At 45.5% G+C, this 12,500-nt stretch overlaps 1 protein-coding gene across 1 annotated transcript in view; it reads right to left on the bottom strand.

Moving 5' to 3' along the window:
• Nucleotides 1-12,500, bottom strand: part of nell2a (neural EGFL like 2a) — an 87,913-nt gene that overhangs the window by 65,728 nt on the left and 9,685 nt on the right. Inside the window, exons 3-8 of the mRNA XM_030366731.1 lie at nucleotides 10,372-10,522; nucleotides 6,405-6,578; nucleotides 5,800-5,896; nucleotides 2,432-2,504; nucleotides 1,081-1,163; nucleotides 386-514 (exon numbers count right to left, since the gene is read on the bottom strand). Coding sequence (XP_030222591.1) covers nucleotides 386-514; nucleotides 1,081-1,163; nucleotides 2,432-2,504; nucleotides 5,800-5,896; nucleotides 6,405-6,578; nucleotides 10,372-10,522 — 707 coding nt within the window. The remainder of the gene's footprint in view (nucleotides 1-385; nucleotides 515-1,080; nucleotides 1,164-2,431; nucleotides 2,505-5,799; nucleotides 5,897-6,404; nucleotides 6,579-10,371; nucleotides 10,523-12,500) is intronic.

The raw sequence follows: 12,500 nt of genomic DNA, 5'->3' as shown, positions 1-12,500 counted from the left end.
AACAAAAGGCAAGCCCCACGCTGCATGCACGCACGCAAAGACACACACACACACACACACCCACACACTAATCGTAGAATAGTAAGACTGCAAATATGTTAGACATTACACTCTCTATGAACCTCCATTCACATATTTGCAGACACACTTACCCACACACACACACACACGCACACAGACACACACACACACACACACACACACACACACACACACACACACAGACACACACACACACACACAAAGAAAACCTCCACCACCAATAATCACAAGTAGAGTAGCCAACATTCATTAACGTCACACAAACACACTCGGACATGCACACGCACTCACTCACTCACTCACACACACACAGCACAGTACCCCATCCCAGAGTGAGCCCCACCGTGCACGTGCAGTTCCTGCAGCCATCTGTCCATCCCTCATCCTCCCGGTAGACCACTCCCTTGACGCTGCAGGTCCTCTCACAATAGCATCCGTCCAGGCCGTTCATTTTCTCCTCCGCCCTGGACAGCTGCTCATAACACCATCAGCAGCAGCAGCACCACCACCACCACCACACCCACCGCAGAAATAATGAAAAAAATGAATGAAAAGACCAGAACAGGAACAGGAAGTCAGCCTCACTCCTGAGCACGGGTTGTAGATCATCATCATCATCATCATCATCATCATTATCGTCATCCTCATCATCATATTCATCATAATCATAATCATCTGTATCCTCATGTGATCCTAGAGAATGCCGTAGGTCAGAAGTGAGGGACACATGGCTCGAGCCAAATGGATATGCATTAAGATCATTATTGAAGTCATTATTTGGTCCCTAACCCTTTGTGAGCTGGATCAGGTAGAAGACACACATTCAGCTTATCAAAGACTAGTAAGGTAGGTTTCTAAAGGTTTCAACAGGCCAGATAAGATCCTACGTTAAGGTCACAGTTCTGAAAGAAAAGACGAGGTTGGAAACTAAACACGGCAGATTATCCGGGCTTTTGTACCACTATCAAAGCTAGTGAGATGCTTTAGAGGTTCAATGTTTCCCAGGATGCACCACCGCATCGTGCTGCTTGACCTTACCTTGCCGGAGGTTTTGGCCAGGATATCCTGGAGCTCCATAATCTTCTGCACCAGCCCGTGGAAATCATTGCAAGTCGGGCAGGCTGGGAAACGCAAGACGATGATTTATGAGCAGAACTTTTCACATCACAGACCGCACAAACTAGAACCAAGACTTTACGTTCATCGGATACATTTTAAATACTACGTGTAGGTGGTAAAACGGGTATTCATTAAAAAGATAAAGCTAATTGGGCGAAGCTTTTCTTCTGGTTATATTAGTGGCTGAGAGCACAATGACATAATTATCCGAATTAATCAATGTTTGGTCTTATCCTGCAAGCCACATGGCCGCTCATTAGACAACACGCTATCTATGCACTAATTTGATGTCTCAGCTATTATTTAGTTAATTGCTTGTGTTTGTTTCGACTTATGTTCAGTTTTGCATCAGCGAAATTACACCTCACTTTCATAGATACATTTTATTAAAACCTATTCTTCGCCAGTCCGAAAAAACAAGATAATACATTTGGTTTCGCAAAGGAATACTACGTTCACGGCAACCTGATTAAAAAACGCATCTTGGACCCAGATAGGGAACCTTTCTACGCAGGCTTTGATCTGCGGGCTTATCCAGCCCTCTGAAAGCCTGTGCGTTTGAAGGTGTGTGCGTGCATACGTGCATACGTGTGCGCATGCGTGCGTGAGTGGAAGGGTGGGTGCGTGCGTGTACGTGTGGTCCATTGAATGCGTGAGCACACTGGTGCGGCTATCCATGAGGGTGACTCAGTATCGATCCTCCTTGCCCTTTTACTGTTGACAGGTGAATTCATAACAGCCGCTGCGAGCCGGCACAGTGTACACAGTGAGGGCAGGCAGAGCGACAGTCTCCCGGCCAGACTATAGGGGCTGGGGACGACAGCACAACATCCCAGCGACGGTATCTCTGCTTGTGTTGTTCTGAGGGAGTCTGAGTGTTCAGTGGCCGCTGTGCCTCGGATTTGAAGTAGTAGTAAATGCAGTATTTGTAATGTAAATTAATTATGTATTTTGGAATACATTTGTCGGAGAATCTTTTGAGAAAACATATATTATATATTATATATTATATATTGAATATTATACACAGTGTTGTATAATTTAACATTGATGCATTTCCGATGTGTATGTAATGTTGATCGTGACATGATGACAAAAATATGCATTAGAAACGGATGATAAAAAAATAAAAACGTCTGAACATTACTCAAAATGTTTTCAGACGAGTGGGTTGGACTATGTATTAACTGATACTGTGAGATATGGTAGTGCTGTAATTACATAAGGAGTTACATGCAGGAGGGAGATAGAGTGTATATAGGGTACTTACTTCTGTTGAGGTCTGGACACTGGGAGATATAGCCCTGTGGCATCACTAGCACCTCCACATCCTGCATCACTCCCTACACACACACACACACACATGAGCACGCACACGCAAGCACACACAAAGGCGCACACGCACAAACACAGACAGACATAGGCAGGCACACGCACACATACCCATACACACCCGAACAAAGATTCACATTCAGATACACACACACACACACACACACACACACACACACACACACACACACACATACAAACAGAGGCAAACAAAGACACAGCCAAGGTTATATTTGAGTACTATACTATAGTTAAATATAAAAGGGTTGGATAGAGTAGATGTTGGGTATCTGAGGAAGGAGAATGGGAAGTATGCAGAATTGATAAAGATATTACTATCTTCTGTGTGCGTTTGGGTGTGTGCGTGTGCGTGCGTGTGTGTGTGCTCGTGTGTGTGTGCTCGTGTGTACGTGCGGCCAGTAATAATGTTAAGTCAGCCGGAGACTCCCCAAACAGAATATGTTTCAATATGTTATTGAATGTCATACTGCGCATATTGAGGCGTTCATTTCGGAGACAGCCTGCTTCCTGGTGGTCCCCCCCCCCCCCCCCCCCCCCACAAACCATCTCATAATTGGATTCCAATTGGATGCACAGTGAACCAATACGATCAGTGTACTGTACACAAAACATTTGGCCCTGTCCATCCGGTCTCAAACATTAGACACAGAATCAATTTAATACAAAAGCTCCATTTCATAGCCTTCGTGATAACCAAGAAGATACTATATACACGCAGTTATATACAAAAATAATGCATACACACACACACACAAACAAACAGATGCACACCAACAAATGCACACACACACACACACACACACACACACACACACACACACACACACACACACACACACACACACACACTCCCAGTCACCATGGTAACCTGGCCCATTTATTTCCCTCAATGCAGTTCTTCTGGTACTGTAACTTAAGCAAATGTGTTTTTCTTTCAAAGCTACTTCAAATTACGGTGTAAAAATTATGTGTAAAAACTTGAGCAAAGTATTTTCTGTCCAATAAAAACCAATAACAAATGTCTTCCTATCTCTGTGGGTAAAGACATCAAAACCATAGAAACCCCCGACTTCCTCAGAGATACACATTCAATATAAACTGAAATACAGAACGTTCAAACTTTAGAAGAGTATTTTACAAAAACAACCAACAGTCAGGAATCCTCCAGCATAGAAGAAGACGAAAAAATAATAATATAAATATCAAAAAAATGATTTATCTTCAATATTATTCTTTTATTGAATCTGCAAAAAGGAAGCTTGCGGTTCTACCAACATTACCAATGCCTGAATATATAAAATGGAGGAAGGAAACAGAATGTTGGGAGCAGTTAAAAATAATCTCATGAAGCAGGACTATTACGGCAACTGCAACTTCGAAATCGCCTTCTTGTTAAAAAACCACAGTACAATATAAACAGAGTCACACGGCCATAATTAATATAAGAGAGTTGCAGAGTCTATGACCTCAACTTTATCTGTCTATCTATCTTTGTTGGAAGGCTGTCGAGGATATTTTAAGTGACAAGCCTAGCTGAGAAATCATAAAAGAAGTCTTCGCAATCAGTGGTAAGATTGTCATTCTCACATCTTCACCTGCACCCTGAAAGTCCAAACAAAGACATGTGGTGTGTGTGTGTGTGTGTGTGTGTGTGTGTGTGTGTGTGTGTGTGTGTGTGTGTGTGTGTGTGTGTGTGTGTGTGTGTGTGTGTGTGTGTGTGTGTGTGTGTGTGTGTGTGTGTGCAAGTATGTGTTATAGAGACAGAGACAGAGACTGAGAGAGAGAGAGAGAGAGAGAGAGAGAGAGAGAGAGAGAGAGAGAGAGAGAGAGAGAGAGAGAGAGAGAGAGAGAGAGAGAGAGAGAGTGGAAGAGAGAGAGAGAGAGAGAGAGAGGGGCAAGAGAAAGAGAAAGAGAGTGAGAGCGGGAGAGAGAGAGAAAGAGAGAGAGTGAGAGAAAGAGTGCAAGAGCGGGAGAGGGAGAGAGAGAGAGAGAGCGGGAGAGTGAGAGAGAGAGAGAGAGAACACTGCAGATCGTTTGTGCTAATGAAGAAGTATTTTCCAAGGAAGAAAAGCCTGTCTTTCCTGGGAACTAATCAGAGCTTTCCTGAAAGGCTGCAGAGCTCTACGTGACAAGATTAGTCACTGACCTCATAGTCTGCCAATTAGCACAGACAGAAACCCAAACCGGTGGGGGGATAGAAAAACCATGCATGGACATACACAAACACACACACTCAACAACACTTGAGGACAAATGCACTCACACACACTCAGCAGACGTGAAACCCACACGGGGCACACATCTACACACACACACACTTGACCTGCGGTAGATGTCACCATGAAACACAATGCTTGCCACCAACACAGTTGATTACAAGCGTTGTGGCCAACTCCCCATCTCCCAGTAGGAGTCGACTGGGGAGAGGAGGAGGAGGTGGAGGAGGAGTGGAGAGTGCAGTATATGTCTTCCCGTCAGATAAACAATAGGCTATGGACATTGTTTAATGAGCAAGCCCTGAGGCCGTTTTTTTTAATGATTTCTCCAAAGTCTGCACGTTGAGGTTTTCTGTGGATAATTACATTGTTCTTAGCAGTGGAGTAATGGAAGGGGGAAAACAATGACTTAAAACACAAAGAAACTACCAAAAGTAACTAAGACAATGGCCATTCCTAGGGCTGGGAAATGCTACCCTGAAATTACAATGGCAGGTCTTGGGGAAATGTGACTAAACAAAGACACAACAGTCATAAATAAAACATGTTATAAGCACTTTGAGGGCCACACAAGCTTGTGCGCTTGCAGGGTTTGAGGGGGGTGAAACAAACCAATAGGCTTGACTCTGTCTCCCGCACAGACACACACACACACACACACACACACACACACAGACAGACACACACACACAATATATTCATGGACAGACTTTAGTTCTATTTAATTATACAAAAGGCTATAAGGCAATTAAATCACAGATTTTATAAACTAAATTAAATCTATGAAGTTTGTAACACAAATAAAATGCATTTGTTTGTTTATTCTTGCTGTTTGATCGTTGAACAGTATGTGTATATGTGTGTGTTTGTGCGTGCATGTGTGCGAGCATGTGTGTTTTGCAGTTAGTAGTCGACAAAGAGCATTTGTGTATGTGTGTTTGTACGCTTGTGTGTGTGTGTGTGTGTGTGTGTGTGTGTGTGTGTGTGTGTGTGTGTGTGTGTGTGTGTGTGTGTGTGTGTGTGTCTTTCTATGTTTGCGTGTGTTTTCAGTTTTAAGAAGAAGTCTCACCTTGAAGAAGCCGTGAGCAGCGTTCCTCTGTCCCAACCAGAAGGAGGCATCTTCAGGGATGTCCATGTAGGGAATCTCCACCACCCGCTCATAGATCCTTCCCCACAAACACAGATCACATCATCGGTTACAGAGGTCCAGAGGTCCAGAAGTCCTTATAGACATATTTTTTTTATTTCAGAATCATCATAAATCCTTCATCATTCATCATACACAGTCGTTGCATTCCACAATTATTTTTGCTCACCTTTTCTTTTAAACAGCAATACATAGTTTAGCTCAAGTTGTGTAATCTTACTGCTTAAAGAAGCCTGTTTCAAAGCAACTCACTTGACCACACCCATGCATCGCCAGACAATGCTGGGTAAGACGACTCGACATTGGCTAAAAAACACTGAGGATGCATCTTCTTTGAAAAAGCGATAACAACTCTGAAAACGACGAGGCCTGATTACAACGCTGATTCCCCGGTGCCCATGCAATACATCACCGAGAAGTTACGAATCACTTTTAATTACGCCTCATTATAACAACATGATGCATGTGCAGCCACGCCTTTGAAAAGGCCTAATCAACCTTGGAAAGCCCCCCCCCCCCCCCCCTACCTGTTGCAGTCCACGTGCAGGATGACGTGCGAGGCACTGACCGACACGGACACCTTGTGCCACTGGTTGTCGGCCAGGCTGTAGGGGAACACCTCCGTGTGCGGCTGCTGGCCCTTGGTGCGGTAGTGGAGGCGGATCTCGCTGCGCTGCCCGCTGCTCTCCAGCTCCAGGAACCTGGGGGAGAGGGGGGGGGAGGGACAGAGAGAGAGAGAGAGGGGGGGAGGGAGAGAGAGAGGGGGGGAGGGAGAGAGAGAGAGAGAGACAGAGAGAGAGAGGGGGGGGAGGGAGAGAGAGAGAGAGAGAGAGAGAGAGAGGGGGGGGGAAGGAGAGAGAGAGAGAGAGGGGGGGGGAGGGAGAGAGAGAGAGAGGGGGGGGAGGGAGGAGGGAGGGAGAGAGAGAGTAGGAGGGAGTGATTGAGAGAAATGGAGAGAGAGCGAGAGAGAGAGTGAGAGAGAGAGAGAAAGCGAGAGAGACAGAGAGGAGGGCGGGAGGGAGGGAGAGAGAGAGAGAGACAGAGACAGAGAGAGAGAGAGAGAGAGAGAGAGAGAGAGAGAGAGAGAGAGAGAGAGAGGGAGGACGGGAGGGAGGGAGAGAGAGAGAGAGGGGGAGGGAGGGAGAGAATGGGAGAGAGAGAGACAAGGAGAGATAGCGAGATATGGAGGGACAGAGAGAGAGAGAGAGAGAGAGAGAGAGAGAGAGAGAGAGAGAGAGAGAGAGAGAGAGAGAGAGAGAGAGAGAGAGAGAGAGCTGTGTTAACAGCAAGCTTCATGTGCTTTACTAGGTCAGAAAAATGATCCCAGGAGGGATGCTGTGAACGGTCACAGGACAAGGCCCGCAGTCCGACAGTCCAAGGAAAGGGGGGGGGGGGGGGGGGGGTTCAGGGCAGGCCCATGGGTCCTGAGATGGGTCAACAGTCCCAGGACAGGAAGGGGGGGTCTCAGGGTCCTGAGATGGGGCCAACAGTCCCAGGACAGGGGGTCTTAGGACTATTCACAGGACAGGGGTCCCAGTATGGGGACTTAAGAGAGCCTAAGGAGAGCTACTCATTGTTGACACCTGTGCTAAAATGTTCCGTTGGTTATTCGTTGATTATTCAGTTGATCGACTTTCATTCATTTTTTTAATCTTTATTATATTGCCTCAGAGTGCAGTAAAATAAATCATCAGAAAAAAATTATCTGAAAAGAATTGCTGCAGAAACGCAAATTCAAGACATCACTTCGGGGCTTCGCTATCTTGAGATAGATTATTCATGGCATCGCTACAACAAATGATTAATACTCGTATTTGTGGGAAATAATCATTAGTCGCAGGCCTTGTTAAAAACCAGTCCAGAATGATTTGACTGGAGTGCCAGCAGCGGAGCGATTGCTCAGGTGGTCCATTAGCCAGACAACAGCGATGCTTCAGCCAATGCTGTTCTCCACCCATCATTCAAAGAATAATCCCATCATGAGACGGCAAGCCAAGTGGCAGATGGTGTCGACCTATTATGTGCAACATCATCAAGTCAAAACAACAGTAGCGCATTTGGGAACTGGGGACTTTTTTTTGGGGGGGGGGGGATGGGATCAGCTTAGCTTAACACATGAGATTGCATTGGTATTCCGGGAGAGTCCTGGTCTTCACCGGACGGTGATTCAGCCCGCCGGGAGTGACGCTAATGGAGGAAGCTGCCAATATGGTCATCAGCGCCGCCACTGCTTTTAAGGATGGGCCCATCCGGAGCTGGAACGGTTTCTCTTTGGGCATTATTCACAACGGCATCACGGGGGACACTTAAGAGGAACGGTGGGATGGATTGATGCACCGGCCCTCATCTAATAGATGGAGCGTCCCCGGTATGAATTAAATGCCTTCATTCTGGAAGTGCGGGGGTTTTGATGTTGCTGATGATGGTGTTGGTGGAGAAGCTGATGATGATGGTGGTAGTGTTGGTGGTGATGGGGGATGTGGGGGATGGTGCTAGTGATGGGGGAGGGAGGGAAGGAGTCATTAACAGCTCTGTGACGTCTCCTCTCTCTGCTGACTCTTATGTCGAAAGAGCTCTATCGAGACATTATGACAAATTATATTCATATTGCTGTTCTGATCTCCCAGGGTGGCAAATCAACGCCAAGCATAAGCACGGTAAACTGCTGCTGCTTATCCCCAGTAATTGGTCTGTGAATATGTGGGGGGGGAAATGATTGGTCCACAGTCTCCGCTGTCCCCATGATGCCGCTGGCTTCGGTGTGCATAGGCCTCCGTCAACCAGGCAGCTTGACAGGTATGTTTCCACGTTTCTAACAGTCATTTATATAGAAAATAGGGCTGTGACAGTGTCCTCCTAGGTGGTTGCCACCCTCCATCTCGGTGGTTTTTACCGGTGCTCCCCCACCATAAGGCCTAAAAAAAAAATTTGTTTGGTTCCGGTTTCCGACCGACCCTGTCAATTTATGTGCGACCCAAATTATTTTATGAGCTTTATAAAAAAAAATAATAAAAAAAAAAAAAATTTTTTTTTTTTTTTTTGATGCAAACTATAATTACGTTTTGGTACAGCACCTCTTCATTCTGTACAAGGATGAGCGAATTTTCTCGTTTTTAAATGAAAACAACCTACCTATCATTCGCTGCCGCTGGAAAAAATAAAATAAAAAAATAAAATAAATTCCCTACCTACCCATGACCTCAACTGACCACCAACAGGAACCAAACTTTTTTTTTTTTAGGCCTAAGGACGCAGGGCGGAGACGGTAATACCGGTTTATGGCGGAGGTTGAGATGATAACGATACAGAGCAGGTGGTGTCGCATGATGCCATGCAGGAGATCTCTCCCTGATTGTGTTTCCGGGGATGGCTGGTTTAACCTGTGCACATTGATTTCTCAACGCAGGGTGTCAACAGGTGTGCAGCCTCACCCAGACTCACATCGGTCTGACGCGGGCTGTGTCAACCAGCCATCCTCCAAACAACACTCCATAACCCGCATTGTACCGATTCATGTGATTCACATGGCACTGCGAGGTCTAGGGTGGAAATGCTGAATAATGTCACAATCATAGCGTCTGCGATTTTCAAAACCCTCCATTTAAATGTATTATTATTATATTTTCCCTGGGTTTAGTGGCAGACTGGTATTTTCGAATTAATCCAGAGGCTTCGAAAATCTTGCCAGTGGTCAGACACTGAGACTCAATCCAACAGAGCATGCGTGCTCAATCCAAAGCATGTATGACCTGTCGGATTACCCCTGTCCGAACGAAGCCAGCATCTGCTTGTACTCCGTTCGCGGGACGAAAACACCACAAACATACAAACACAACACAATTGACCAGGGACACCCTACACTCAACAGAGGGAGCGCACAAAACAGAACAATTGCGTGGAATGGCGGTGTTGGGATAAGGGGGAGTAGGGACTAGCCTAAGTACTTCCGCTCAATTTGAATTTCCCTTCAGTACTAGGTCTGGACCTGCTGTATGTAATTTGGTTTTCTTGTGCCGCCACAGCGGCCACCAATCAGCGAACAGAGGGCGTGTCTGAGAACAATGACGATGAAGTCGTACGCCAGTTTGAGTTGTTGTTGTAGGTCGGTAGTTGATTTACAATGTGCAATTTTTCCCTGATAAATTAAATTCGACGAACAAAACCTGCAGCTGTCGTTGACGGACATTTCCGTGCAGACGCGCAAGGTGTTTGGTTTGTGTACAACCTGCGCGTGATTCCCGGCGCATGACATACGTAACAACCAAACGTTAGCGATTGGTTATGGCAGATCCAGAGTGGCACTGGGCAGATCCAATCATTTTAGACTTCAACAGACACCCGCCTTCAAGTGAGTTAACGTTTGTCAATTGATTAGGTCCAGACTCTCTGTACAAATGAAATGAAATGAAGTGAAGTACGAGAGTCTGGTAGAGCCAGGCTAAGTAGGGACAGCATCGGAACAGACAGTTTTGGGTGGATTCGGTGCGTTCCTACCTCTGCTCCGAGTGGTGAATGGAGAGGATGACCCCGGAGTTGAGGAGCTCCTGTTTGAGCGTCACCAGCACGGTGAACTCGCTCTTCCCTCTCAGCTTGTGGACGATGCGCTCCGAGACGCCCACGGACGCCCGCACCTCCCGGGAGGATCCTAGGGGGACAGGCACGAGGAGGAGGAGGAGGAGGAGGAGGAGGAGGAGGAGGAGGAGGAGGAGGAAGAGGAGGGAGGTTGGTGGTTGCCAATGCGCAATATCCGCTGTGTTTCCCAATCGGGCTTGGCCACACATTGCTCTCTATTATTAGGCATAAACAAACACACACACACGCAAACACACAAAGATAGAGACACACACAGTAAAATAGGCACACACACACAGGCACACAATGAAACACAGACACAGAAATTAAGACAGACACATACAGGCATAGATATACCCAAACAGACACACACACAAAAACACACACACACAAGGGGACACAAAGACACCGACACACAAAGACAAATATCCACACACAAAGCCACACAATGGAACACACAGACACAGACATGAAGCACACACACACACACACACACACACACACACACACACACACACACACACACACACACACACACACACACACACACACACACACACACACACACACAACTGAGAAACAACGGCATAAACAACAAAAATAAACAAAAGCAGTAAAATAGTGGTGGTCCGGTATAGTTGATGGGAGAGAAATTAACTATACCCCTAACCCTTGCCTAACACACCCAGGGTTGGTGGTTGGATTTCTCACTGGTGCTTTGATAAAGACAATATATACACTCACAGTATTGGAAGGTGCTTTGGCGTAGCTTATTAGCAGAGTTGCAGTATATCAAGCATTACATTAACACGAGCTGAGCGTGGCTATATGGGCAAAGGCTTTTTAATATCTTGGAACAATGGCCAAGCTTCAAGTTGTGTGACATAAACAATAGATGATGAATTATTAAAACAGAATTATAGGGATATATAAATATGACCCAGTCGCAAAATACATAGCAGAACAGTTTGAGCGATAGCAGCTTTCTAAGCGCAGTCCTCCGAGCGGATTGAAAGTCAAATAAAGATGCATAATGCATAACGGCATTAATAGATTGTGTTTCAAACAAGCTTGAATTCAAAACGCAGGTCTTATATATATATATACTATATATCTATCTTGGCACAATGGGTCGAGTAATTCCCATTGGTTAGTTAAATCCCACACCTTGCATGGAACAGTGTGCTTGGTTAAAACATTTACGCATAATTGGTCATTTCATACCCCATAAACCACAGATTTGTGCTTTTATAGTTTGAACATCAGCCGGAAATTGGAAATAACTGGCTAAAAATTAGAAATAACTAGGCTAGGGATGAGGAATGACTGCTTTAGGAACAGTGTGCGTCCTCAGGCTGGGGAAACCATGCGGTGACACAGCAGCTGAGCTATGAGAAGTGATTGAATTCCGGGCTCTGAAATCCGTATGTATATTAGATCAGTCAATGGATCATTACTGGGCCAATTAAATGACAGTTGGAGGGATTGTCCAGCCCAGCCAAGGCAATTACTTAATGAAATTGTGAGACTCAATATTAATCAAAACCAGAAAGACAGAGAGTGTGTGTGTGTGTGTGCATACACCTTTGTGTGTGTGTGTGTGTGTGTGTGTGTGTGTGTGTGTGTGTGTGTGTGTGTGTGTGTGTGTGTGTGTGTGTGTGTGTGTGTGTGTGTGTGTGTGTGTGTGTGTGTGTATTCACTTCTGACCAAGCTACACAAACTCATTAGAGTAATTGTAAATGTAAGTAAATGTAGTCATGTGGTTAATGTAAACGTCAAGCCGTCCGGCTTCAAATGATTCACTCCAATCATCGGCTCCCCACCCAATATATATTGTTGTCACCAGAACATAAATATCACCCACAGCTAACCACTAGGCAAAATAGGTAAGTCTGCAGAATCCCTCCAAAAAACTTTCCAATTTGCGGCTTTGTTCAAGGCCCGGTTTCATTTTGAGAGGCCAAACGAAGAACAAAGCTGAGCATAAACCTTGGATTAACCGCGAAAAAATGAAAATAACACTGCACTCTTTTAATCGGACGAGGTGGGCA

This window comes from Gadus morhua, chromosome 9 (genome assembly GCF_902167405.1).
Source record: "Gadus morhua chromosome 9, gadMor3.0, whole genome shotgun sequence".
Lineage (NCBI taxonomy): Eukaryota > Metazoa > Chordata > Actinopteri > Gadiformes > Gadidae > Gadus > Gadus morhua.
The sequence above is the reverse complement of the archived record's forward strand: the minus strand, read 5'-3'. Positions and strand labels throughout refer to the sequence as shown.